This window comes from Pteropus vampyrus, unplaced genomic scaffold (assembly GCF_000151845.1).
Source record: "Pteropus vampyrus isolate Shadow unplaced genomic scaffold, Pvam_2.0 Scaffold3, whole genome shotgun sequence".
NCBI classification, from domain to species: domain Eukaryota; kingdom Metazoa; phylum Chordata; class Mammalia; order Chiroptera; family Pteropodidae; genus Pteropus; species Pteropus vampyrus.
Window position 1 is genome coordinate 16,425,561 of NW_011888784.1, and position 16,073 is coordinate 16,441,633.

Here is a 16,073-nt window from a genome sequence, read left to right on the forward strand (position 1 = left end):
TATCCTCGAGCTTATGTAATGAATATATAACCAGTACTCATACCTAGTGAGATAAATGATTTTAATAATGGCTCCTCCTTACATTAATGATGGAAATTTATTAATTGCATCAAAAGCCTCAGTATAATCATCTAAGTATGATAATGAATTCCAGAAAAGATTAATGACTTTATTTCCCCTTATTGTATAATAGCCGTTGTTTTATATCTTCTTGTAGTTCAGTAATCATTTTTGATTTTATTATATTTAACAGTTTATAAACTGTAAGAACTATTAATTTAGCATAAATTCTTGGAAAAATAAGTTTTTATGCACTTTCTGTAATCATTACTGACAATTTGTATTTAGAATTTTAATTTTGGTTAAAATATTTTAAATATTGTGATGTAAATTTATAATTTCTATGTAAGTTTATTAGTGTTTGTTACTTAGCTAAAATATATAAGATTTTGGTTTTGTCAGGTAATTAAAATTGAATATTTGGATTGTGGGTATCATAGTGTGTTTTTGTAATTCAGGTGTGTTGGTCCTTTCCCTTTATAACAAAATATATATTATTATTATTAAAATAGTCACTTGGGAACTATTTGGTCTAAACCAAGATAATTAGACTGCAAATGCTACACATCTTAATTTCTAAATGTCTTCTAGGTACTATCTCATATAATCAAGAAGAGAAAGTACGTTCAAAAAAAAGTGAAAAAAACAAAGAAAAATTTGCGAAGAAAAGGGAGGGAAACCCAAGAAGCACTAATAGAAGCTAAGGTTAGAAATTTAATATGGAAACGATTTTTGAATTTACACCCTGTTTATGTCAATGAAAACTATTCAAACAATTTTAATTTTAGATATATGCCTCTGGTTTCTAATTGATTACACTACATTGATTCTGCATGTGCTCATGTGCATGCGCATGTGTGCACACACACAGTCTCTGTGTGTCCATTGTCTCTCTCTTACACTGTCTTCCCTATTGATTAGTGTATCCCCCATTACCTCTCCTACAAAGCAGAGGTAGAGATTTGTAGTGTACTACGTAGGACCATGTTTCTACAAATGAGACCAATCTGTAGACTGAAACATTTGTTAATATCTGACATCTAAATTTTACCCTCAAGTTGGTATGTAAGCAGCATGAACAAATGGCTATACATCAAAATGCTTCAGGGTTTTTTCCAAATTAGAAATATTTACTCCCTGAAAACCCTTACATCTAATATTCTATCTTTAGAGAATCATTGGAATTGCGGAAGTGGAGATAGTTCATTGTCTTTAACTTGCTATATAAAATATGTCTAGATATATTTTAGAAGTAGCTCCAATAGGATTTGTGTGTAGACAGCATGTGGGCTATGAGATAGAGACATGATTATATTATTTTTAAAAGGTTTTCCCTGTGGTGGGCCACAGAATAAACATAAATATTACTGAGGAAAATAACAATATTTATAATAACGATAACAGATTATTAATATGTTACATGTTTTCTATATGCAGGCATTGTTCTAAGTGCTCAAACATTAACTTATTTCATCTTCATGATGACTCTGGGAAGAGTATGTTATTCTTATCTCCATTCTATAGTTGAAGCATCTGAGGCCTTGTTTTTTAATTAGCTTGTTCAGTTTCACTTAGCTCATCAGTGTGGAGTTTAGATTCTGGCACTGGCACTGGCATCCATGATCTGACCATTACATTAGACTGGTTAAAGCTTACTTAACCAATAAAGGTTACTGGTTAACACGAAGGTTAACATGAAGTAAAATCAGAACTCAGTAACATAAAATATAGCCAAAAGAAAATAATTACGTGGACTACTGGAAATATTTTTTAAATCACAATTTTATTATTAATTTGCTTCTGTGTTAGGAATATAGAAATACAAATTACCATTTATTTATAAATGACTGAAGATAATTATGCAGCAACATTTATGAAATAAGCCAAGATAATACTTTGTCGTTACCAATACGTTATTGTGGTAAGAAAAACTGAAAATATTTTGCATATGTACTAAGAGCAAAGGAGAGAAAATAGAAATTAACAGCCATAGGAAAAATTTAAAAAGACACAATTATATACAGAAGTGAAGGAAAGAATGCTGTTTTGCATAGCAAGTTTGTTTTAAAAATCTAGAGTAAGTATAAAATTTATTTATAAAAAAGTGAAAACTGGGTGAAGTGAAAAACAACCCACAATAATAGAGCAGTTATTATAGAATAAATTTAATTTGTCCAAACTCTACCACTGAATGCAAGAACAAACTCAGATATTTTACTGGCTTTCCTGCAAAAGGCCAGATATACAGCATAAGAAAAAATGTAAAGCTTTTAAATTCATTCTATAATAATATAACCTTGAAACCATAAATGAAAAACATTAGCATAAAAAAGAAATCTTAGGTGATCTCACATCTGAATATAGATGACAAATTCTTAAATATATCAGTGAATTGAATGTTACAATGTGCTAAAAAGAATATACTATGCAAAATAAGATTCTTTCGAAGAGTGTGAAGATGATTCAGTAGAAACAATTGTATTAACATATTTCACATTTGCAGAAATGATAGACAATTAACCTAAAATAATTGATAAAACTCTATAGCCACTAATGATTTTTAAAATGACTCTTAACTGTCTAGAAATAGAATGAAAACATCCTTACCTTGATAATGTGTTATAGTGTGTCTACCAGTATTTTCCATCAAATATCATACTTAATGATGAAACATGAAAGGCATTTCCATTAAAATAAGGAACAAAACATTCATAACCCCTCTTACTGCTTAGCACACTACTGTTATAGAAAATTACTTGTAACATGTCACAATAAAACATATGTATTCAACACTACAATAGAAAGCCACCACAGGATTTTGGTCCATATCTGAATATTTCAAAAATATTAACCAAAAATTGCCCGAAGTGACATATCTAACAAATATAAACAAATTCCAAGAAAAAGATGGCTGAATACTAGTTTTGTGTGTGTATATGTGTGTGTACTCAATATTATAGAAGGTACGAGGAGTTGGAAGTTTAGAGAAGAAGGGCTTATTTTATTAGTCCTTCAAATTAATTTGTCTCTCCAATTACTACTGAGCACTTTAAATGTATTAAATATTGTTGCAAGTTGTTGGAGGTTGGGAAGTGAAAGGGGAACTTGGTTAACTCAAGAAGCACATCATGTTGTTGGGGATCAGACAAGGAAACAGCATTAATATATTGTGAGCAGAGCCATGACAGCAGTATAATGAGGTACGAGAAAGTTGTGGAGGAGAAAATCCAAATGAACTGAGAGAACCAGGGAAGGTCTGTCAGAAAAGATGATGTCTAAAAATGAGAATTACTAGTGGAGTAAATGGATGTTGGATACTTGCCTCGCCATAATATTAAAGAGAATAGAGATAATATACACAAAAAGCTTAAAAAAATAATTTGGCACTGGAGCTATTTAACAAGTGGTTTCCAATATTATAATTATTATTCTATAATTTTTAACTTGAAAAAATGAGATTAAGGGCATTTTAAAAACAGACACTGTGTTTACAAAGCAAAGAGATCATGAGAGAATGCTATATGTTTGTGGAATGGCAAGTAGAAGGTATAGGCAGAGAGCAGGGAGCCTATTCTAAGAGTGAAAAGAGATGAAGCTCGTGAGACTGGGCAGTTCCCAAATGAAGAAACATCTTGTGAGCCATGCTAATGAACCACATTCCAAAGAAACTTGCAATCTGTTGTAATATCAAACATGACTAGTAGCGTTTGTTAAGTACTTATTATGCTGATTGGTGTACAAATAGTAATGTTGACATCATTTCTATCTCCTAAGAACTTAAGTTCTAAGACAAATAATTTTATTTTTTACTGTGTGTAAGTATCTCCATCATGGGCCAAACTAACCAGTACTACAGAACTTTTACTGTTTTTAACCTCAATTTAAGTCTTAGGTGTAGAATTTGAACTTATTACATTTAGAAAACATAAAAATATATTTATTAAATCTTAATAAAAATTAAAAGTATAATCTCATTAATAATTTAGAATCCGAATATAATTTTTATTAACTAATATTTTTAAAATATGTGGTTTGAAAGTTTTTGACATAAGGAAATAATGAAAAATTTTATGTATAGTAAAACATTAATTAACTATAATTCACATTTCCAAACCCTTTCACATCTGGACATGAAAGTACCTTTGGGTGGAAAGCCTCCAAATTGCTGAAACCTTTGTTACCCAGGCTAGAGAAAAAATAAGCCAAAGAATGGTGAAATTATAAATGTACTGTTTCATGCCTCTATTCCCATCCTCTCTGGTGACACTTCAGCATTCATCAAAAGACTTACAAATGGCTCTTGGAATCTCCAAGCTTTTGCTCACTTGAGATATGTAGATATGTACTCCTGACATATGGCATCTAACAGTTTCTTCTCTCCAGATGCAGCTCACTATGGGAATGTCTCTGATATTTTTGATGCCATGGAAGGGGATACACTGCTCACATTTAGCAAAGCCTCACTTGGGGTACCTATTAAAGGCATCAAAATACAACTTTTATTTTTCACTGCTATCTGCAGGAAGCACACTATCTCTTTCTTTCCTTTAGTATAGAATCCTCTGGCACCACTTCCAGCACTGCTGAATTGGCTAGTGGGGTCTAAGTTGTTGAAACCATTGCTTCTGAAGTCTTCTCAGTTTCCTGTGAAAATCTTTGTTCAAGATTAAGGCATGAATTATGGAATCTTACCTGAAAGTCAAGTTTAGCAATAGATAGCATGCTGTACTGAGAGCTGCCCATTCTCTCTGACCCCTACCTATTTAATCAAACAGACTTGTGCCTCTCCACACTTTTTAAAAAATTTTTAATTTTAAAAACTCTTAGTTTCAAGTATACAGTACATTGGTTAGACATTTATACAGTTTATTAATCAATCTCCCTGATTGCTCTTCTGGCTCTCTACCTAGCCATTACATTAATGCCGACTGCATTCTCTATGCCATGCTCCCCGTCCCCGTGACCATCTATCAACTACTAATTTGTACTTCTTTAACCCTTCATCCCTTTCTCCCAGCTCCCCAACTCCCTTCCCCTCTGGCCATCACCAGATTATCCTCTATATTTGTGAGTCCGTTTTTGATTAGTTTGTTCTTTTTGTTCCGTAGATTCCACATACAAGTGAAATCATATGGTATTTCTCTTTCTTTGACTTATTTCACTTAACATAATAACCTCTAGGTCCATCCATGTTGTTGCGAATGGTAAGATTTCATTTTTTCTTATGGCTGAATAATATCCGTTGTATGTATGAACCATAACTTCTTTATCTAATCATCTGATGATGGGCATTTAGGTTTCTTCAATATCTTGGCTATTGTAAATAATGCTGCCATGAACATAGGGGTGCATAGATCTCCACACTTTTTTTTTTTAGGTTGACTTTATTCCCACTAATAACATAATGTCCTACAGGGCCCATAGAAGAATCCTAGTCAGCCATCTTTCAACTATATTCTGGTATGTAAAAAAAAATCATTTACCAGTAGAAAAATTTTAGAACTTCAGAAAAAAAGAAAGAAAACAAAGAGGGTATGGAAATTCAAATACAGTACCCAATGTTCAAAATCTTGAACAAACAGCAGATTTTTATAGGAAAACAAATATAAAAGATTAGCCATTCTTGTTAAAATCTATTAGAGTAGAGAAAGAATTGGGAAACATGAGAAAAAAGGAGGAAAACAGGAGCAAAAGGAGCAGTTGAGATTTGTGGAATCAGTTGGAAGAGTAGCCCTAACTAGAATCAACAGCAGACATGGAGAATGACATTCGGTATGTTAGTCCACCCAGTCAGTAAATTAGTCAGCTGACATGCAGGGATCATGCAAAATCAAACCTCCAATCTAGAGTTGCATAGGCCAGCCATGGTAAGCTATACTAGCATTAAATATTGACTTTTTTCGAAAGATCAGAATATACGTGTCTACCTTCAGTGTACATGTTTGAAAACCAGTGACCATATGTGTGCATCTTGAAAAGACATGCCTTTAAGGTGTTCATGTATATGTGTGAGAAAGGGGACAAGTCAGTACAGGGGACAGAGGGAGAGAGGAAGAGAAAGATGCGGGGAGAGAGAATAGATAGTTTTAACCAATCTTTTAGACAATTTCATCACACGTGACAATGGGGGAGCGAACATAAACCTAAGTTATTACTTATATTGTTAAGAAGTTACTATTTGCTTTTAATTGTTCATATGGCCAAATGTAATTGTGTCCTTAAATCACAAGGATTTAAAAATCAAAGGATTTAAAATGAAACATCCCTGAATTTATTTTCCAGGAAAAATGCTCAATAATTTTTAACGAAATAAAGACTGCTAAAAGTAAAACAGTTGTTTATCAAGAAAAAATAAGTAAGTTGAATGAGAACCTAGATGAAAAAGAAAAGGAAAAGAAGCATTTTGAACAGATACTTGACAATTTAAAGTAAGTACTTAAATAGTATCAAAATACTAAATGTTTAATATATTATTTATAAAAGAGATAAAATCAAATTTCCATATGTAAAATTTATTCTTAAAATGATCTATATTTTCTATCATAGTTTGATGTGAAACATACATTGTGATATTGGATAATTCTGATTTAAAAAAATCATAAATTGCTTTCATTTTTTATTGCTCCCCTGGGTTTATTTTTATTTGAATAACTGAGAATTCTTCTCTTTTTCCAAGTATAAGAACTTTTATTTCTTATGAAATCAATAATCCTTCCCACTAATTTCAGTATTTCTCACTTATGTGACATGGTTAATACTATATAGTTTGTTAACCAAATATTTTTGATAAGTTTTGAGGTAAGAGTTTAGAAATAAGTATTCTACAAAATCTCATGTAGTTTATTCACGTTTATTGTTTACAAAAGTCTTTTTGCCAGTCCCCTTATTAGTCAGGACCATCCCTAACAAGGGTTAGTGAGGCCTTTCATTTGGAGAATGATCATGCTCTAAGACCCTGAGCATATCCATAGACCCTCACTTAGAACTTAAGCACTCTTTACTCATCTTGGTTCTCATTTCCTACACTGAGAACAGGACTTGGAGGGCCATTGAAGGAATATGCATTGGTCACATTTAGGAATTATACTTTAATTTAAATATAGAAAGTTAATACAACATTAGCAAAATCATAGTGCTTAAGGGATAAAGTGTCAGAGAAACAGTTATACATAGTCTAATACCATATACCTTACTAGAGTCAAGTCAATGGACTCAGCAAGGATTTGTTTAGCTATCACCAAAGGGTAAAAACTTATTTTCAAAATGATCATACAGTTTTGTCTGAAAAAGACTGAATCATATTCAGCATATCATTCAAGGAAACAAGGAAACGTTATATCCTTTGAAAGATATGTATCTACATTGTTTAATATCTATAAGAATATTTTGGGGCACAAAAGGATAAGCCTAAAATTACATAATTCACATTTAACTATAAACATCTAATTTGGGAGCTGAAGAATTTTTTATCATTTCAATCCTAACAGTTTCTTCTATCCCTTGGCTAGATTATATTGCCTTTGAGACAAAAGCGGTCACCATGTCCTAGTGAATCAGTGTTCTCTCTAAACTTAACAAAACTCTGCCTTTTCCCCAGGAAAAGAAGAAAAAGAATAGCTGACACTGTGGTGTTATTTACAAATCTATTAATTAACAGGGATGATATTGGATAATGTCAAATAATATTTAAAGCTACCATCGATTATCTGCCTAATGTGTCAGGCACTTTGCAGGCAATATATATACCTTATCTCATCCAGTTCTCACAAAAAATTCTTAAATTATGTGCTAACATTCCCATATGAATGCTGCGGAAGCAGAAACTCAAAAAAATTAAATGATCGTCTTAAGAATGCACAACTAATTAGTGGTAGAGCTAGTTCCAGGTTAAGTCCGCCCTGTTCCATAGTGTGTGCTCTTTCAACTGTACATACTGACTCCCTAAACTAGGATTGGAAAGGAATATTATTGCACATAACCATGCACAGTACATGTATAGAGCTGTACTGCATAATGGTGTTTCAGTCAGTGACTGACCCCATATACAACAGTGATCCCATAAGGTTATAATGGAGCCGAAACTTTCCTATCTCCTACTGACATCGTATCCATCCTAATGTCATAGCACAACACATTATTTGTGTGTTTGTGATGATGCTGGTGTAAACAAACCTACTGCGCTGCCAGGCCTATAAAAGTATGGCACATACAGTTATGTACAGTACATAATACTTGATAATGATAACAAATGACTGTTGCTGGTTTACGTAATTACTATAATATAGTTTCTATTGTTATTTTAGGGTATACTCTTTCTACTTAGAAAAAAAGTTTGCTATACAATAGTATGCTGTGTTACGTCACCATCAGCTTCACACATCTCGTGTTTGCCTCATCTCTTGATCACATCATTTTTCTCTTATGCTCTATTTAATCTTGTATTGTCTACTATAGTAACATACTGTACGGGCTTGTAGCCTAAGAGCAGTAGGCTGCACCATATAGCATAGGTGTGTAGTAAGCTATCCCATCCAGGTTCATGTAAGTGCACTCTGAAGTTTGCACAGTCACAAAATCACCTAATAATGTATTTCTCAGAACACATCCTTGTTGTTAAGTGGCACATGACTATTAGGAATAATCTACTGGTACTTTCAATAGGTGACCATATCAAGTTAATCATTATTTGTTAAGAACCCATAGTGTGCCTAGTGCTAGGCACCAAGAAGGACAAAGAAATGCAAGTGGGAAAGTGTACCTTCAAGTGTCTGAAGATATTTTTAGGGAGACAAACCTTGCATATGTAAAACAATTAAAATGTGGTGGCAAAAATAATAGCAATCAAAGCTACTCTTGGCTCTCATTTAATTTTCTTAAATAGGATGTGAATGGATCCAAACCAAGACCCATAGGACATGAGAGTTTGTTCTTTATATGATTATGATAAAAGAAACATAATTTGTATGCATACATACACATGAAAACATTTATAATGTATATATAAAATTAATAAAGTGCTGTATTAGATACAATCTAATATCAAGATGCTTAATATAGAGAATAAAGTATATGTGGTCAAGATATAATGATGTTTGCTGAGAACTAAGAATTTATTGATTTTTGTCATTCCAGCTCCTCCCCATATGATTTTCATTGATTGCCTGTGCTCCACTATGGCAGTATTAGGGAATACTTATATAGGATGTCATATAAGAATTTTGGATGATGTTTATATGAATGATAAAGTGGAAAAATGGGCAAAACAGATTAAATGGAAGGACCTTATTTTATTTAGAAGGAGGAGATCATATCTAAAAAATGTGAATAAAGAGTCATGGTTTCAAATTTACTGAACGATCATAGTGGAGAGAGAAAAAAAGAGTAGTGTTGAGCTGCTGCTGAATCAGACAGAGCAAGACAGAGCTGGACTTGAATTCTGGTTCCGTCCCTCACGAATCAGCTTACACAAACTATGCTGAAGTTTAGATTCCTCGTCTGTAAATTGCTATAATTATTATTTCATAGGGTTTTGGTTGTATTAAATGAGATATTATATTTAAAGCACTTTAACATTTTAGCCTTCAGAAATTTTAGTCCTGCCTTTATAGCTAACCGTGCAAACGAATCAGAGATGAAAATGAATGCGGATAACATAAGACTGTACTGAGATTTGGCAGCTCTGCTTATTCTGGATTCTGGATTGCTGATTAACTATGGGAATTATTTATAAAGAATACTTATTTTGGCAGTATTGTTTTAACCACTTTTTAATGCTTATTCTACTAGTATTGTTTTCTACATTACTAATTATTTCAACATAAAAATTATTTTATCTGTGTCAAGATATACTTAAGACAAAATACACACACATGCACACACATACACACAGACTTTCACACACCAGCTAAAACAATAGGAGAACGTGTCATCTTATGTAACAGGAGGCCAATGAGTAAGGTAAGCTGCAGGGTTGGTTGATTCAGCAGCTCAACAGTGGTTATTCATTTTTTCTCTCTCTACTATTGCTATTGTCAGCATATTTGAAAACATGACTACCTTTAGTGGACGTCAGCCTGTTCTACATGGAATTAGGTCTCCGCCTTTCATCTTATTGGGCTATCTTAGTATATATACTCACTCCTGGATAATTAGCCACATGCTGGTTGACTTAATCTAATCAGAATGTATCCTTGGAGTTACATGCTGCATGGAGGAAGGGTTCTTTTGGGACGACAACAAAAGAGAGGCATGCTGGGTTGGCAACCAACGAATCCACTAAATTTCTCCAGAGATGTTCTACCTGAGTCATTTAGATGGAGATCTATGGAGCTAGGCCTATGGAAGGAAACTAGGGAATTTTTCCAAAGTCCTTTGGGTTCTATGATTTTTCAATATTAGTTCTTTTAAAATGTTTCATAAGTTTATTTTAGAAAATAAAATGTAAATTAGTGGTAATTGCAATTTTTTCTTCACAGGGAACAATTTTTAACTGTCAGATTTAAAAAGGAAAATGCACAAGCTGTGCATGATCATCTCATAAGTGAGCAAAAAGCCTGTAGAGAGAGAATATCTGAGGAAGAGCAGAGATTTACAACTCTTGTTGCCATGAGGCAAAAAACTCTGAAAGATATTAAAGTGAGTATTATATCTTTGACTATTTTAGAAGGAAAAAAATGTAGTGATAGTCAAAATAGCAGCTAGTTTGAGGCATTCATGTTTTTATCTTAAAGTAGCAAAGATTTTAGATTTTAAAAATAAATCTGTTAGCTTAATAAACAGCTTTTTGTTTTTTTCTTCTAAGTAATTATAATATATTCATAGAGCATATTATACTTTTCAATGCCTTTTATGTGCACTCTCATTTTATCATTGTATTTTATTTTGAAGGCTACTGATATTAAAGTGTAGGTTATATTTATTCCAGAGCCAGTTTTATATTTCTAATGGGAAATATGAGAATTGTTACATTTTGTTTCTGGATAAATGTACTTCGAATGCTTACAAACTATTTTTTTGAAAAATGAGAATATTTCATGCTCTTTTCCTTTAGAAAAATTTTGCATAGGTTTTGGTAGCACTGTAAACTTACTAGTTGCAAACAAGGAAATTATATGTTAAAATGTATTATTTTAGATCTGAATATTTATTAAGTTTTATAAAGCTATACATATTAAATTTTTATATAAAATATGACTAAGTGATACTGAAATGATTCTTATGCTATTTTACATTTTGTAATTTTGTAACATTTAATTGCAATAATAAATACCATGGCTTTTTCAATATATTTATAAATATTACTATTTTTGAGAGACACAATAGGAAATACTTCTAAAAATAAAGAATTCTACTGGATTTTATTAAAACTACTTTCTGCAAAACTTTTAAAAATATATGTAATATCATACTTTCATCAGCTATTTTTGATCCTGATACTTATATATTAAATTGTAAATATATAACTAATATATTCAATTACTTTTTTCCTTTTTATGTTTTCAAAGACATTGCTAATACATTTTTTAAAAAAGATTATTTGGAACAAATACACACTGAATAAACAAGTACAGGAGTGAATGAACATACCATCTTTAATGCTAGCTCTGATAACTGCCTACAAGAAAATTATTAATAAAATTGATAATGATATTAAGTGACATTCTTTCATTTAAAATACAGCCATTATATGGAAAAGGGTTTGGTTTTGTTTTTAGGCCTAAAAATATGAAAATAATTGGTGCCATCTAGTGGCAATAAATGAGGACTCCTCTTGGAAGAGTTTCTGGAACTTTGATAGCTGAATCTCAGATATGTGATACATGAATAGCTGGGGAAGCTTAGACTCGAATGAATCCCTCAAAACAAGAAGGCTTAAGTTATTTACTGACTTAAGCATCATTCTCCACCTCATATTTTATCACAGCAGTAGAATTAGTTGTTTGAATTCAACCACATTTTCCAATCGTACTGGTGCTGAGAACACAGTGGGATCTCAATAATCATTTATTGACTAACATTTCAGCACTTTAATGGAACAATAATAATTAGTGAAATGGCAAAATATGGTCAGCAGGAGAGAGACAAAGAAAAACGCCTGTATAACTAGCCTCTCAGTAATTAAGATTTGTATTTCTTTTATACAAAAGCCTATCTCTGCTTCCCATTCTGAAATGTACCTACCCACATTCACTTGGGTGCATCATGTGATCTCATGTTTTTTTCTTTTTCTTAACACCATTCTCTGTCTGAATTTGTTTTGTTCATTTATTTTTACTTTTTTGTAGTCTGCCTACATTCTTCTACAGTAATGTGTTCTCTGTCACTCCTCTGATAGGATAGATTTTCTGTCACTTTCTCTGTATCCTAAAAGCTTAGCACTATGCCTGGCACAAGGGAGCTCACAATAAATACATGTTGAATGACTGAATGAATAAATGGATGAGCATATTCTTATTTGGTAATTTTTCTGTTGGCTTGCATGATAAAGGCTAAAAGCAGGAGCATTTTAGAGATACTTTCCATACTGCACTAGCTTGCTACTTTAGCCAATACTCATGCTATGTGCAGAAGCTGACTCATTCACATTTGCTCGCACATGCTCTCTCTCATTTTCTCTTTCTCCTTGATAATATATGAGAAACTTATCATTTTGTCTGTTCCCTCTATGTGAAAATGGTTAAATTGTCTATTGCTTTGTAGCAATTAAGGATTCTGCTAAATATCTCAATAATGCTTCTCAAATAACCTTGAATTTATATGAAATTGTCTCTTATCAGTGCTTGGATAGCTCTTTGTTATGCGTTCACCTTATGTGATAAGAAACATAGAGTTTGAACATGCAGAGTTTAGAGATTGATATATCTCATCATTAGTAACACTGTTTATTATTAGAATCAGTTATTGGTGTTGAAGAGTGGAAAGACAGTCCACTCTTCATAGAAAACCTATTCTAATCCCTGTTTAGAAATTGGACAATAAGAATTTGTAAATATATGTGTAATGTAAAGCATTGCCAGAAAGATACAAGTCTTCATAGAAAACCTATTCTTCATAGAAAACCTATTCTAATCCCTGTTTAGAAATTGGATGATAAGAATTTGTAAATATATGTGTAATGTAAAGCATTGCCAGAAAGATACAAGTCTTATTAGGCATTATTATACATGTGGTGTTACTGTTCTGGGGTTTCTCCCCTCTGGGTAAAACAACTAATCACAATTATGGATCATCTAAAGGAATTGTTTAATAAAGGACTTTATAAAAGCTACATGGAATTATATCAGGACTGAGAAAACACACTCTAGAATTAGAATTATAAACAGCTAATAAAATAGTTTAAGAAAAAATATACACACACTTCAGATAACATAATGCGATTCTGAAGTTAAATTTAGTTTTTTTCAGTGGACAATTCATGTCAGATATCTTTAAATGATAGACTTTTTTTTAATGCCATGAAGTTTTTATTAACTGCCTATAATTTAGAAATGTTTAAGATTAAAATTTCAGTATAGCACCTAAACATATTAAGCAAATACTAACAGGCATAAAAGGAGAAATAGACAACAACACAATAATAGTAGGTGAGTTCAGTACCTCATTTGCAACAATGGGTAAGTCATCTAGACAGGAAATCAATAAAGAAACCCTGGACTGGAGCTACCCTTTAGACAAAAACAGACATACATAGAACATTTCATCCAGTAGCAGCAGCAGAAGACACATTCTTCTTAAGTGTATATGGAACATTCTCCAGGATAGATCATATATTAAGTCACAGAACAAGTCTTAACAAATTTAAGAAGATTGAAATTATACCAAGAATCTTCCAACCGCAGTTGTATGAAACTATAAATTAATTGCAGGGGAAAACTAGAAAATTCGCAAATATGTGGAATTTAAACAACACACTCCCAACCAACCAATGTACAGTCCACAGAGCCCCAGCCCTAGCAGTCACCAAGCTGAATATAAAAATGCTGAGAGATAATAATGTAACAACTTGTATATCCAGATTCTGTCTTCAGATATTCTCTAACACTTTTCTTCAAAGCTTTCACAGGCTCCCACGGCTCCAACTATCAATACAGTGGCTGACTCACCAATCTTCTACTCCAATTTTACTGCTTCTCCCAAATTTGTCTCCACATGATGGATTATTAGGTGCATGCTTCCATTTACATAGTCTCTATCATGTCCAAAACGGATAATCTTCTCAACAAATCCAGTCACCGGAAATTATTTTTATTACAAATGCCACCGTAATTTTTCCAGTCAACTAGTAACATACCACCTCCTATATGTTCTGTTCTTTTATTTGACACCAGTCTCTATTAAGTCTATAATCTTCATACCTTCTCATCACGTCTCTTTGATTACAAAAGCACTTTTTTGTAACATATCTGCAGTTTATGCTTTCATTTCACTTCAGTTCATCCTACATAATGCCGTCTAATGGATTTTTCTACAGCCTGTCTCTGAGCACGTCGCACTTCTTAAAAATTCTTCATGTCTCCCACTGCTTTACGAATTAAGTATAAACTTAATTCATAAATTTAATAAGTTGCAGTGATATTCGATAACCCCACACAAATTAAATAAAGACCATTTAACATAAATTTATTTGTTTCCATTGCTTTATTGAAGTATAATTGATAAATAAAATTGGATATATTTAAAATGTACTATATGATTTCATATACGTATACATTGTGAAATGATTACTACAATAGGTTAATACATCTATCGTCTCACACAGTTATCTTTGTGTCTGTGTGTGTGTGTGTGTATGGTAAGAATGCTTAAGATCTACACTTTTAGCAAATTTAAAATATATAATACAGCATTATTAACTATAGTCACCATGTAATACATTAGATCCCCAGAAATGATTCATCTTATAACTGAAGACTTTACTCTTTGACCAACATCTCCCCATTTTACCCACCCCACAGCCCCTTGATGACCTTTATTGTACTCTTTGTTTCTGTGAGTTTGATTTTTTTAAAAAGATTCCACAAATAAATGACATCATTCAGTATTTGTCTGTCTATGTCTGGCTTATTTCACTTAGCATAATGTCCTCTAGGTTCATCTATCTTGTTGCAAATGGCAGGATTTCCTTCTTTCTCATGGCTGAATAGTAGTCATTCATATATACATCTGTATTTTTTCTTTATTCATTTATCCATTGATAGACACTTAGATTGTTTCCATATTTTGGCTATTGTGAATAATGCTGCAATAAACATGAGAGTATTGATATCTCCTTGAGATACTGATTTTATTTCATTCAGATATATACCAAGAAGTGGGATTGTTGGATCATATAATATTTTTATTTTTAAATTTTCGAGTAAGCTTCATACTGTTTTCCACATTGGCTGTACCTGTTTACATTCCAGCAGTGTACAAGAGTTCCCTTTTCTCTACCTCCTTGCCAACACTCGTTATGTCTTGTCTTTTTGATAAAATCCATTATAACAAATGTGAGATGATATCTCATTGTGGTTTTGATTTACATTTCCTTAATGATTAGTCATATTGAGCACCTTTTCATTTATCTGTTGGACATTCATATGTCTTTGGAAAAATATCCATTCAAGTCCTTTGCCCATTTTCAACTGGATTATTTCTTTTGTTTTTTAACTATGAATTGTATGAGTTACTCATATATTTTGGATATTAATACCTAATCAGATATATGATTCGAAAATATTTTCTTCTATTTGGTAGGTTGTCTTTAAATTTATTATTTCTTTTGCCGCACAGAAGCCTTTTAATTTTATGTAGTCTTACTTGTTTATTTTTGCATTTATTTCATGTGCTTTTTGTGTCATATGAAAAAAATTGTTGTGAAGATCAATGGCAAGGATATTTTTTCCTATATTTTCTTCTAGTAGTTTTACAGTTAGTTATAGGTCTTTCATTTAAGACTTTAATCTATTTCAGGTTAATTTTTGTGAGTGGTGTAAGATAAGAGTTCAGTTTCATTCTTTTGCATGTGACTATCA

General features: G+C 32.1%; 1 protein-coding gene across 1 annotated transcript in view; it reads left to right on the forward strand.

Moving 5' to 3' along the window:
• Positions 1-16,073, forward strand: part of CCDC178 (coiled-coil domain containing 178) — a 359,971-nt gene that overhangs the window by 124,608 nt on the left and 219,290 nt on the right. Inside the window, exons 15-17 of the mRNA XM_011362530.2 lie at positions 652-765; positions 6,343-6,488; positions 10,536-10,695. Of these exons, the coding sequence (XP_011360832.1) occupies positions 652-765; positions 6,343-6,488; positions 10,536-10,695 (420 nt within the window). The remainder of the gene's footprint in view (positions 1-651; positions 766-6,342; positions 6,489-10,535; positions 10,696-16,073) is intronic.